Source organism: Trachymyrmex septentrionalis, unplaced genomic scaffold (assembly GCF_001594115.1).
Source record: "Trachymyrmex septentrionalis isolate Tsep2-gDNA-1 unplaced genomic scaffold, Tsep1.0 scaffold70, whole genome shotgun sequence".
Lineage (NCBI taxonomy): Eukaryota > Metazoa > Arthropoda > Insecta > Hymenoptera > Formicidae > Trachymyrmex > Trachymyrmex septentrionalis.
The window spans coordinates 2,591,386-2,605,255 of NW_017305885.1; the positions used below are offsets into that span (position 1 = coordinate 2,591,386).

The following is a 13,870-nucleotide window of genomic DNA, read 5'->3' on the forward strand; positions in this document are numbered from 1 at the left end:
GAGAGAGAAAACGAAGATGTTAAGTGCAAAACGTACAAGCAACGCGAACATAGTACGTTCTCTAAAAAAAAATAAATTTATGATATACAATTGATAGACAATCGATTTCTGGCAAGATAGCGGGATCTCCGAGATCAGGAGATGACAGCCAAAGTTGTTAGCACACAAAATGACGGTACGCAAGTAAAATTACAAGCGAAATTTACTTACAATATTAGTTCAACTTATTTACTCGTTATTCCATCTCAATGCTGCATTTGTCGCAAAGGAAAGTCGAATATCATAAAAAATGGAAAAGGCATGCTCAAACGTTGCGACGATTTCCCAATATTCGTTCAATCTTTTTTACACGCAACAATCATTTTCATCGAACGCGAGCAGCACACAATAACACGGATTTCTTTACAACGGGATGCGATGCGAATTTATCACAAATATGGTGGATGCACGTTTAACTTTTATGCCGATCAGAAGCCGTTAATTCTCGTGATTCTAAAAGGAAATCAAATATCGTAGAAAAAGCAATACATACGCATGTTGCGATGATTGTCCGATATTTCCTGCATTTCTTTGCAGACAGAAGTCACTTTTAACAAACCATACACACGAAAAACGTGGAACAGCACCAAAGTTCGACTTGTTGCAAACGCGACGCGGCGCGAACTTATCGCAAATATGGCGCATGCGCGTTTGACCTGTACGCGTACGATGCAAGGAGATGCGCGCGCGCGCGCGAAATTTAAATAATCATATCAACGGATTATCAAATAATCATATCAATTTTTTGTCATCTTGCTGTACATTGCGAACTAAAAATGTCCTAATTTAATTTACAAATATACAAACACAGAGATTATAATGGATTTAATAAAAAGTAAATATAAAAACTAATAAAATAGAAGTAAAAATTAATGAAAACTCTAAGAAATAGAATTAATTATCACATAGAATTAAATATCGCATTTTACGTAAGAATTGGTAAAGTAAATTTTTTAAAATATGAAGTTCGCGAAAAAAAATACTACATAAAAATCATTTGATAAAACTTGAAGAAAGTGTGTATGAAATGACTCAATTCACTCTTACAGAAATCAAGTACAGTAATTTCATTAGTTAACTCTTCGGTGTTCTTCAGTACTTATGGGAACAACACACTTGGATATAGCACTCAATCAATTCAATTGCTTATAGCTTTCATAAAAATAAGTACATTATAAAAAATTTTTTCGATTGAAATGTGCAGACATTATGGTACCAAGCAAATGTACATAGGTCTTTATTAATAAAAATATATCTTTAATAAAAAAAAAGGTATAAATAATAAAAGAAGCATTAAAAAAGCATTAGAAAAAGAAAGCCCAGTATATTTAGAATAGCACCAAAGGATTAAAATTGTTAATGTTCTATGTACATTTTTGGATGAATATTATTTTTTTATTTCCTTTTTCACATGTCAGTCTTCAGATGTTCTTTCACATTGTGCTTTTTAGAAAAATAAGAATTTTACGAGAATTTCAACAATTTATAAAATAAACTGAAAAAGATATTCTCGTAGATCTATATCATCTACATTAAACGACGATGAACATGAGTCCTGGGATGCACCATTACGTAGACAAACCGTGCCTTGGGCCAATAAAAATATTCACACCAGAGGTATCTAAATTCACTATAAGGAAATTCTAAAGAGTTCTAGAAATCAAAATTAAATAAATTTATCATTCTGCTGACATGTTATATTATATACAATATGTACTATTTGTGAAAAAAATGTGAATTCTTCTTTCTCACTTAATACATTTTTTAGATATTGAAGTTCAAACAACAAACTCACCACATCGCATGCCTTTTCATCGTTCATCTATCAACAATGAGCAAAACTTAATCAACACTCCATTCACCAGGGATCCGAATGTTCCCATTCAGTGTCCATCTAAAGAGCTACCTCGCCGTAGTATTTCTAGTTTTCAACTTGCGGATAAACACGGTTCCATCCAATCTTCCGAATCTTATATTCCTTACTCCGTAAGTTTGCACAAACTATAAGCTGTTGTGATTACATAATACCATGTATATCTTGAATAACTAAAAAAACCTGCTTCCATTGAAAGCATTTCCTTAGAAATCTTAATTTCTTCTCCTTAAACTTAATTATTGCTAGAATCTTTACTTTTAATCTTTAATGAGTTTTCTGTTATTCAATTTCACATAAAATAAAAAAATACAAATTTTATTTATTTATACATCGAATACTTAATTTGATAAAATATTTCAAATTGCAAAATTATAGCATTTTTTTTATGTTAACAAAAATATCATATTCAAAATAATGCTTCAAAAAATATCAAGAATTTATAAATATTAAAGTACATAGTTGCAATAATATCTGATTTAGATTTCTATATACATATCTAAAGATTTGTATTTTATAGAACATCAATAAAGCTGGATTAGTACACTCTAAAACGAAAGTATCGTTGCCATCAGTACCACTAAATCAAGCACAACCATCGGCAATGCGCAATCTCAACAACTATGAGTCAGATATTCAAAACAAAAATGACAATACAGAATGGGAGTTTGAAAACAAAATTAATCGCAATGTTAACAATGATATTCGGTAATCATTTATTTGATTAAGACAAATTTTTGGCGATATTAATCAATTTTTTCTTAGTGACATCATTTTTTCTATTATAGAATAAATCCTATCAAAGAATTAGAAATGATCGGACGCAGGAATAATAATGACAAAAACGATGATGAACCTCCATTCAACTTTCAAGTAAGATATTTAGTTAATCTATTTATCTTAATCTTTCTAAATCAGTGGCCTGCATTTAGGCCGCGGTCTATACAATAGATGTTTTTGTTTATCCTATAAGTTAAACAAAAACATCTATCATATAGGTCGTGGACTAAGCGCACGATGTAAACGTAGCCACAGTCAAATACGTATATCTATATGTTTTATAAATATAAATATTTTTTATATTTTTATGAAGATATTATTTTTAAAATCAGGTAATTGCACACCAAATTTTAGAGAAAATTACACGTTGCTATAACAATTTTCAAAAGACATTCGCTATTCTAGGCGATGCTGCGGAAAACATCTCATCAACGTGCTTCGATGAAACGTAATCCTGTATATGAGAGTATCACATCACCAGAATCACCAAAATCTCATCACAGCGATTTAGACGAATCGAATACTGCTTTCAAAAGCGACGATAATCATAAAGATTCGCCAGAATGGAGTCCAAATGAAATGATCCTAATGTCAGAAAAGTATGCGAAAGAGAACGCATGGAATGAAGAAGATGCCAAAGATAGTGTTACTACAGAGATAGCACCAGGCATTATTGTCAAAGGCTACGTTGCTGACCTATAAACAAATAGAGATCAGTTACATCAAAACTATTAATTGCATTTATGTTTCATAAAATTTTATCTCTTTCTCTCTCTCTCTCTCTCTCTCTCTCTCTCTCTCTCTCTCTCTCTCTCTCTTTCTATACATATATATATATTTGTCATAACTACGGCTAATCTGGAAAAGAAAAAAGGTTGTCAATTAAAATTTAGTAGAGATTAAAATACAATCAATTTCTCGTAAAATTTTCGATTGCATCTAATAAACAATATATAATTTCAATTTGTAATTGCTAGATATAAAAGCATAAATCTGTAATGCGCAATAAAGTTATGACAAATTGTTAATTAAACAAATGACTGCAACAAAAAAAATAAAAAATATGCGTTTTTGCAATTAATTTATTGCAGAAAGTTAATGATTATTTCTTTATCAATACACAAACATTTATTAAATGGTATTCATTAATATCAATAATTCAAAATAAATAATTTAAATTATAAATAGCATATTATATATTTATAATAATACTGGTTACGCGCATGTGTTCATGAAAAGATATATAAATATTTGATGATTTATATGAAGGTAATAATAATAATTCTTCTATTAATACAAAGAATTCTAATTTGTTCATTACTGTTAAATTTAATACAAGTAAAGATCCAACATAGTTAATTATAAAATCTAATTAATAAAAAGAGTAACAGTACAGTTACAATAATAAACAAAATGTATAATTCATATCATAGATCTCCATAAAAATTCTTACACTATTATAATTATGTTATCATAACTATAATTTTCAATAAATATCGAAGTTATACACAACATAAAAAACATATTTCTTTCAACGTTATCATTATATTATAAAATTTGAATTTGGAATATAATATGTATTCATATACATATTAGCATACTGGCCACACGTAACAATTTTTCTTAAATATGTAACATCTACAAATAAAAAAAATTATATATATTACTAAACATTTTTAAACAATATTTAAAAATATTTGGTAACACACATATGTGTTTATCCATCACAGTAGTTCATATGAAAATATGTTAGTTCGTCATGTTTTTATATATTCAATCTTATAAACACACAATATTTAGATTATTTTTTGAAAATAGCTAAAAATAAATTGATGACAGCCTGATACAAAACATAACAAGTAATGTAATTTACATTCACGACCATAAAATATACGTATAAATCTCGAAGTAACATATATCTACAATTATTATATATACACTATATATATATATTAAAAATATGTTTTATATTTATATAATCATTTACAATTTTTAAGTATAAAAACATAAATTTGCATTTGCTTCGAACACGACGGTGTCATCAACAATATGAATTTTATTAAAAGATTAGGAATGCGGATAATTTCTTAATATACAAAAATTTTTAAACTGTGATAATTATTACCTAATCTTTATCAGGCTGAGTGTTATCATGACCACAATTTTGTTGTGAACTTTGCTTAATAATGTTAACCAATGTATCCAATTTGGTAGGACGTGCTATTTGCAGAACCATATGTGCTTCTTCCAAAATTAAAAGACCATTGTGTGCGTCACTGGCTGATAAATTATGCGCTGATATCACATGTCGTCTCCAAGCTGCGTGCGTAGGGAGAATCTATACATGTATAGAATCATTATAAAAATAAAATCTTATCCATCATATAAATGCAAATGTGACATATAATTTAACTTGCTTTTTATTTTGAAATTGATTAAGCAACTCTACAAACTCACTTGTAAACACCATTTGCAATTAAGAGATGGAGAAATAGTGTGCACAGCTTTTATGTGCCTTCTACGGAAGCCCCAACTCGTATATGCCCTATCACAAAAAGGACAAGGAAACGGTGGATATGCTGGTCCTTTTAAAGTCTCTTCTGATGTATCTGTACTGTAGGATTCGACAAACGCGGGAAAACTGGGTTGCAAAACTCCAGAATTGTGCTCCAGAAAATTCGAGGATTCCGGTTGATCTAATGATTGTTCAGCACGAGAATAATTCGGTAAATCAGATAATGGATCCTCCAATATTTTCGAGACATTCCACAACGTGCTCCGTTCAACTGCGAGAGAATCTCTCCTATGCGTTTCTGGATCTGGTGAAGTATGACGAGCTTCGGCTATTACTGTCACAATCGGTTTCGACGATCCTGTAAAGAATTTCAGTCTACCATTTGAATTGTTTCTTTATAAGCGAAATTTAATGTGTCAATTAAATATTGGACACAGTAATCACACACAATATAATAGTACAATATAATAGTACAATATACTCAATAGTAATTCCTTGACTTGATGTTTTTCTATTTACAATATAATGATAAAGAAATAGTGTTTACAGATATATATTATTTTTTTTCGTTTTAAAAATAATATTATTTATTCGCTATTATTCTCAATTCTATTATAACTTGAAATGATATTTATAACGTAAAGTATATAAAAAATATTTAAGCCACAGATCTAAGAAAATTATTATACTAAATACTATAAAACGCAAAGCTTATCTTTTCGTAGATCTTCATATGCATATGTGATGAACAAAAGAATATATAATAAGTATATCAGAAATAAGAAGACAATTAAAAATGTAAAATATGTTTATTTGCGACCAGTCATTTGTCTTGTCTACAATAATATTGATTTAAATAATATCGTTTCGAAGCTGTCGGAAGGCTCCAATGATCAACGCTCGTACCGCGCAACCGAAACAAAAAAAAACACGACTTTACAAGTAAAACAGAGATCAAAGAACACTTTCGCGCGAGTCTCGAGAAAAGGACATGTGATAGAAATCACACGTAGATTCGCAACATAGACTCTAATAGTTCGTGATGCATGCAGAATGCACCTTTGCTGCGATTTAAATACTCTACAAGCATGTCTTAAATCACTATTCTTGTTGTAAGAGCTACGGTTTTTCTTTTTTTTTTTTTAAGTGTACACAGAGCTGCCGTGGTCGTGCAGCACGTTCACGCACGCACGTGATCAACACGACCAAAACGTATCCTCATACATATATGTACATACATATACCATACGTATATCTCTTAACTGGATACGCGTGCTGCGTATGCACGCCCGTGTATATACCATACAATTTCGCATAATGAATGCATATATACACGCGCATCTTGTCCATGTATTGGTAATGCGTGTGAGCGAGTACGTGATGTGTATATTCGAGTGCAAGAGAGAAAGAGAGACTCGCGTGTCTCTCCGATATACGCCAACTTTTTAATAACATTGTACCGCGTTTTACTGTAAAAGCGAATTCTCACATGAATTGTAACTAAAAGTAAGAAGGAATGTTATTCAAAGTGCTATACGTGAAACAAAAATACACAGGTGGAAGAATAATCGACCTTACTCGTGAACGCATCGTGAGAGAAGCGGGGAGATTCTTTAAACACGCGGTGTGCGAGTGTAAAAAATGTGGCATGAGAGAAGAGATCAAACAAATTATCAAACAAATTATTTCAGAATTTCCCTTGATAAAGTGAAAGTTAAACAGAAACTACGAGGAAGGCTTAGAATTATTCGATGTCCGCCACCCATCACGCCGAGTGGCGAACCTGAAGCGTATAAATAATTCGCTCGCGTTTATAATTTCGATCGCGTCTATAATGCTCTTTCTAATCACCCTGTCACCCCGAAATCTATAGCCTAGAAACGTCACCGCGGATCGGTGAGTGCACGTTCCAACTCTATTGCACTTTAAATCCGCGATTTTAACCGTATCGACTGGACCATCCGTCTCTTCTTCCTCTAGCTACATGCTACACGCGCGTGAATCTTACTGTCTACTTACATCAATTGTTTTTTTTTTTTTACAGTGTCCTAAATATAAAGCGCGAAAGCTCATATCAAAGAGGAACAAGCGAGGAACGAGTTGTCCTATGACGCTTGTGTGAGAACGAACGGGGTGACAGGTTTACAAGAACGATCCTATTCCAGCCAGTGGAAACGTTTCCGTTTGACCCCTGACCTAAAACGCCCTAGTCATTGAGTGTAGACCGATCGTCTCTGAAATAAATACCTTTTCAAGCCTCTATTACTAGTGTCGATTTTGGTTACGCAATTCTTCCAAGCCTCCTCCCATTCGAGGCTGTTAGGCGGTATACCGCTAAAGTGCAAGAGGACTTCCCGAATTAAATGTATCTTGTTACTATCGAACTGTTGCTTGCCCATCTTGCCATTGACATTGCAGAGGATCCTCTCTTCCGGCGTAAAGAGAATTTTCATGAGGTCGCAGGCCAAATGATCCATCGGTCGGGATGACGCCCAGGTTGAGATTACGTCCGGACTTGGTAGGAGATCGGCATAAGGTAGATGCTGATACGAGTAAAGCAGCGGTTTGACATCCGAGAATCCACTTAGCCCGGACAAGCCAGATAAACCGGAAATGTCTTCAGCAGGACTGTTCCCAGATCCTGCCACACATATCAGCACAGCGCGCTTTAGACACGGACTGCTCCACACACGTGAATTACGCGCACAATAAAGAAAATGCGAGCGAGTGTACATTAAAGGCTATAATGAAGGACGGATCACGCATCTTCCATCTCACGTATGCACTGCTCACGCATGCACGCACATACGTTTATGCACCGCCGATCGAAGCGTGATGCCGAAACCGGCTTCATTCTCATAAAATCTCTGAATTACAGAAATTAAAGTCGTAATAATTACTATCAGTTTTTACACAAATTGTAGTCATTACAAATCAAATGCGCTTTGAGATTAACGATATATTTCCATATCAAATATTCCGCGAAATACTTTTGCTATAATGTAATGAGCTACGGAGACATTTACCATTTGCACCAATTATGTCGCTCTCATTGTCTTTTCGATAGAGTTTTCTTTACTCGTGCACGCAATCTTTGTCTCTACTTCATCACACGGAGCCATTGCAGCACAGCAAATTAAGAAAACGTGGCGCGCCAAAACGAGCAGAACAGAATATGCGGTGAAAGCGAACAGAATATTCGAAAAAGCTACGATCTGCAGTACCAAAGAAAAAGCTTTGATACTACAGTAGCCGCCGGCATACGCAAAGACAATGAAACTGTGTATACAAATGTATACAGCATTTGTGCATGTGGTAATATTAATTATATGCGATAATGAAAATAATAAATTTTTAATAATAGAAGAAATAATACATATATGCTAAAATGAGAACTCATATTTGATTTCCAAAAAAGAAAAATGTAATTATATCTGTATTAGATTAAAACTTATTATTTCAATAAAACTCTTTTTTGCATATAGATTAATAAAATATCTCATATATCTATCAAATTTAATATATTCAATTACTAATAAAAATTATGATGTACGTATTAAATAGACTAATTTATAAATTCAGAGAATTGTTAAGAAAAAAAATTACTTTTTTCAATTATAGAATGTTTAACAAAATTTAACAGATTAAAGGACTTTTCCTATACAAAATAAATAATAATAAATAACGGGCAAAGTAAGAGTCAAACACATTTATGTTAATTATTTATAAATGTGTTTGACTCTTACTTTGCCCTTTATTTATTGTTATTTATTATGTTTAACAAATTTAAGAACACTTTTTTTAGTGCTAATATATCGTAAAAAAATATTAAAATGTAATGTTTTAGTTTTTGCAATTATGCATTAAACACAATTAAATTTTAAGTAAAAAATACAATCTATAAATATCTTTAAAAATCTTTAACTAAAAAATATAAGATATAATTTCTTCAAAATAAATAGGTTTATGTATGCAAGTTATAGCTTCAAAAAGCTAATTTAACGAGTTTACACTTAATATAAAAAACGAAACATTAGCAACAATACAGCAGCGAAAATGCAAAGAAAGAAGACTCAGTGTTTCATTTAGTGAATAGTAACACATGGTTTTTTAACATAAGAAAAACATAAAATGTAATATACAATATAAGAACTAGCTATTTATACAACTGCTATATAATGCATACTAAATTGCATAAAATAGTAAAAATCTGATTAGTTTACATGTGGCACTAACCTTGATTCCCATCTGCTTGTCCTGTATCTAGCCTTTCTGCTGGATCCTTATCTATCGGAGATTGTTTCTGGAGATCGTCTACAGTCACTTCCAATGGTTCTATCTGAAATGCGTTTGGATTAAATGCTACATTTTATACACGCCACTGTATGTGACGCACAATTGTTTTATCATTGCTATCTTATTCTGAACTAACTTTCATCTCCAATCGATGATATACTGGATTAGGTAACGTTTCTGGTAACATATACTCTCCATCTTTCCCACTTTGATCGCTGGCAGCGGATTCGTTTGTATTTTCCGATTGCGATATTTTAGGTGTTAGTGCTTTTTCCAAGATAGAATTATTCTGTTGTTTGCTAACTTTCTGTTTCTTTTTAGGTGCTTCTTCCTTATTCAGTGGTACTTCTTCAGCTACAGCTTGTTCTAGCTCAGCTAATCGTTTGTAAGACTCCTTTGCAAAAATATCTCCACCAGACAAGCCCCGAATTTGTAATGTCTCTGCTGCTTTTAAGAGTGCTGGTAAATTCTTTTGCTCAATATTTACCTCTCCTTTATATATAAATATTAATAGTGCCTCCAATTCGCTAAAGTGTACATCCTGAAGTATTATTACCGGATGCTGGCATGGGTTTGTCTACAAGATAAAAAGAAAACTGTTAGACTATTATTCAAATTATTATAATATATATCATTAATTAATCAATCGAATTTGTACTTATCAGATTTGTCATTTCTTTAAATTTTGTAATCAATAAACCATCTGCTTTTTATTTTTCTTTAAATTCATTAATTAACTAATTTAACTTTATCATAAAGAAATAAGCAATTTTCTAAGAGAAATGTATTAGAAACATATAGTATTGTGTATTAAATTAGTAATATATAATATATTGTATATAAGAAGAAATACTTATAAAATTTGAGAAATATAAAAAAACATGTATGTATGTAAAATATAAAAACATATTATTTTATATTAGTTCAATTAGTAGAAAGAAATACTCAAAAATTACTCCTTTTTTTACTATATAATAATTGAATAATTCTTTTCTTTAATCACAACTACTTTATTATCATTTTTACAGAGAAAAAATGAAATATAAATAAAATAAATAAATCGTAAATACTAAAATTAGCATTTTGTGTTACTGCAAGTTTTAAATCTACCAAGTATTAACAATTTATCATAAAACATCAAGAACAAGAAAGGAAGAGATACATTACCATTCGCTGACAAAAATCGAGATAAGCGAGAAAATTGTTCCACTTAAAGAGGCACAGAGCCAAATAGCTAATAGCCGCGTGTATTCAATAATCGTTAGGTTTATCTCAATAGTCTCGGTAATAGTCTTCTAACCTCGATGCGAGAGTGCTCCGAAGGCTATACGCGACAGCTGACAAACACGTCGTTTTACCCGCCAATTGTCGAGGGCATGACAACACGCGTGCGACGCGAGGGCAAGTTTCGGAGCAACGAAGAAGCATCCAAGGATGATTGGTCTCGTCGTAATGCTCAGGGATACGTTCAGGGATGATCACACGAGGAGAACGACCTTGTTGATCGCTTACCTGGAAGACCTTCTTGAAGAAGGGACTGCTGGCCGAGAGTATCACCTTGTGCGCAGTGAGGCACTGTCCGTCACTCGCGAGAGTCACGTCCACCAGGCCCTCTTCCTCCCACAGGCTCTCGAAACTGGTGGCGATATTGCTGAGAAAACTGTTCCACTTTAGACATATTTGACTTGACATGACGCGCTGAGATCGGACGGGCACGCTCGTTATTGTCGGAACGCTATCGCACCGTGCGGTAATGTCCTGGCCCGCAGAACCTTCTCACGCGACGACAGAGACGGCGAGCGCGGCAATGGAACCGTAGTCGTACCAGGTACGCACAAACATCGCCGGAGTCGGAACTGTCGGGAGAACACCACACTCACACCACAGCCGAGTAGCATGGCCGTCCGCACTCCGTCGAGTATTGGCTCGTGCTCGCGCGCCAAGTTCGAAACGTCCCGAAACGCTCCAGCGTTCTGTATTCTAGTACGTTACGCCTTGCCGTACGGAATAAATAATCAAATGCATCTTGACCGGAATAGCTCATTAGATATAATTCTTGCAATCTTTTATCTTGATATGTTGCCGCAATACACATGTAGGACTCGATAAAGACACAGAATTTAAGCCCGTTGGACGATTCGTAATTTCCCTTAAAACTTCAAAAGAAATTCCATTTAGAAAGAATTCCTTTATAAGTCATCTTATTTTTTATATTGCATTATAATAAATATTTATTAACTATATAATTTGTCGATTATAAAATTATAAATGTTACATTTATTTAAATTTTATGAATATTTGTGTGATTTATTTTATTGTATATTATATTATGGTAGATGTATATTTTATGCGTGTAATTAGTGTTTTATCACGTTACATGGCACGTATTACATAAAGATACAAATAAAAATCTATTCTGAATTATATGTAGATTGTCTGAACTCAGCAATCCATTTATTTTAGAGTTCAAAAAAAATTCAGTGATGTGTCATCAATTTTGAATTCATTTCCAGATGCAAAAAGAATTCTTTTTCTGAAAAGTTTGGAAAAGAATTCTTATTGCATCTGAAAATAAGCTCAGAATTGATAACATACGACTGAATTCGTTTGAACTCTCTGTGCTACCTAGGTATACAATCTCCTGCGACATTCTGCATTGAAAATGAATTAGGCTTAAAATTACTTTTTATTATTTCTATAATTTTATGCGTATATAAATTAGAATTTGTAATAATTATCAAAATATTCCGTTAAATCATATATATTAGCTGATATATTTTCCTTAACATATATTATGTTAACTTTATAATATAATTCTGTTAATAATTATTTCTTTAGATTTATATGACACATTTTAATACATTCGCGCTTTAAAGCTCGCAAAAAAGAATAAAGCAGTCAAATAATGAGTAATCATGTTTATAAAATTTGATTTTCGCTCGAAATTAATAAATCCTCTCAATAAATAGAAATAAGATCAGCTGAATTTTCTAGCAAAAATTTGGAAAACTTCAAATACTTCGAATTCGTAAATAAGCATTCCATCGTTATATACGTTTATTTCACAATCGTTTACATTATATTTCTCGTAAGAAAGCACGGGTAGCGTTGGATCGAAAGGCAACGTCGTTCCGTGGCACGACAGGCTCGCATTAAGGCGAAGCTGAGTGTGCGTGCGTGCAGGTGTTTACGTGCGTGCTTGCGTGCGTACATTCGACTGTTATTCTTATAGCCGACAATTCCCGCGTGCGTGCCGTGCGTGCGTATGTACGTGCGTGCGTGCATGCGTGCCCGCTCGCGTGCATGCATGCTTGCGTGCGTTCGTGCCTATAACAGTTTCATGATCGTTAAGGTTTCACCGGGTTCTACTCTGCTTTTCACGTTCGATCCCAACATACGAAAATACAGAACAAAAACCTAGCAGTATTTCGACACATTTGTTTTCTCAACTGGAAAAATTAAGAATTTTACAAATAACTCTCTTTTTAATGACTTTTTTGTCTAGCAAATGCGACAGAATATTACTTGGATCATCAGCGTCAACGGAAATTGACACGACATAAGTACGGTAAATATACGTCTTTTGTAAAGGACAATCCTTTATTTCGGAATAGTTATCCTTTAGATTTAGTTATCTTTTTTTTTAATTTAATCATTTATTTTAATAATACGTTACGAGAAATTCGTTTCCATAGTTATAGCCTTCCAATGTTTAATATCGCAAATGAGCGAATGTTTACGAAAACAACCGATAAATATTTAATTTTGTACAAAAACAATTAACCCAAGCAGAACAACAAAGTCACAGTAACGTCGAAGTGACATCAAAATGAGTCATGATTAATTGAAAAGTAACTTTTAATCAAATTTGCAGCTATTTTATCGTTATTTTGAGGTTATATGATGATCTTGTGCTTTACTTGAAAGTTATCTCAGGTTATCTATCTATATCTTAGGTTATATCTATCTATAATCACAAACTAATTTCAAAATATCTGAGAATAAAGTCCTAAAATCGTCAGGTTTGTCTTTTATTTTCTCTTAAAAAGTATATAGTCGCCATAAGCATAATAAATGTACGAGTGAGCGAAGGGAAAAATAATTTATATTCGCTCTGTCGATAGAGCTTCAAGAGTTTTATCTTAATTGATTCTTAGCAAATATTGTATGAATGTAGACAGATAAGTAATAAATAAAGTATAATTTTAATTCACTCTACTTTCTGCAAACGAATTATAATTTCAAATCGCAATTCTCGCCCATTGCCGCGCTTTTATTATCGCGTGTTTACGATTTGTAATTAGGAATTTATCGTTAAACAATTCATTCTGCACACGTTCTATATGTGTGATATATCTTCATGCAGA

The 13,870-nt window shown here is 32.6% G+C and overlaps 2 protein-coding genes across 4 annotated transcripts in view; one reads left to right on the plus strand and one right to left on the minus strand.

The window, feature by feature from the left end:
- The window catches only part of LOC108753659 (neither inactivation nor afterpotential protein C), a 20,363-nt gene extending 16,900 nt beyond the window's left edge, over window positions 1–3,463 (plus strand). Inside the window, exons 19-23 of the mRNA XM_018495455.1 lie at window positions 1,556–1,656; window positions 1,808–2,025; window positions 2,433–2,620; window positions 2,701–2,785; window positions 3,098–3,463. Of these exons, the coding sequence (XP_018350957.1) occupies window positions 1,556–1,656; window positions 1,808–2,025; window positions 2,433–2,620; window positions 2,701–2,785; window positions 3,098–3,394 (889 nt within the window). The 3' untranslated portion in view covers window positions 3,395–3,463. The remainder of the gene's footprint in view (window positions 1–1,555; window positions 1,657–1,807; window positions 2,026–2,432; window positions 2,621–2,700; window positions 2,786–3,097) is intronic.
- An 832-nt stretch (window positions 3,464–4,295) lies between these two features.
- Window positions 4,296–11,647, minus strand: LOC108753720 (GDNF-inducible zinc finger protein 1-like). Of its 3 annotated transcripts, none has more exons than XM_018495578.1 (6): window positions 11,016–11,647; window positions 9,640–10,080; window positions 9,444–9,546; window positions 5,150–5,565; window positions 4,818–5,030; window positions 4,296–4,330 (listed from the first exon to the last, which is right to left on the minus strand). In XM_018495578.1, the coding sequence occupies exons 1-5, from the start codon at window positions 11,193–11,195 to the stop codon at window positions 4,818–4,820; spliced, it is 1,353 nt and encodes a 450-aa protein (XP_018351080.1). In that variant the 5' UTR covers window positions 11,196–11,647; the 3' UTR covers window positions 4,296–4,330. The 3 variants fall into 3 exon arrangements, with proteins under 3 accessions (XP_018351080.1, XP_018351081.1, XP_018351079.1); XM_018495579.1 differs by lacking the exon at window positions 4,296–4,330 and adding an exon at window positions 7,455–7,848 and having other exon boundaries at window positions 4,769–5,030; window positions 5,150–5,582; XM_018495577.1 differs by lacking the exon at window positions 4,296–4,330 and having other exon boundaries at window positions 4,769–5,030.
- Between the last annotated feature and the right edge of the window lie 2,223 nt (window positions 11,648–13,870).

Coding starts and splice junctions, on each gene's coding strand:
- LOC108753720 (XM_018495579.1), bottom strand. CDS start 11,195: ATGTCAAGTCAAATATGTCTAAAGTGGAACAGTTTTCTCAGCAATATC. Junction 9,547..9,639: donor ATCATCGATTGGAGATGAAA/GTTAGTTCAGAA, acceptor AACGCATTTCAG/ATAGAACCATTGGAAGTGAC. Junction 5,031..5,149: donor ATTGCAAATGGTGTTTACAA/GTGAGTTTGTAG, acceptor ATACATGTATAG/ATTCTCCCTACGCACGCAGC.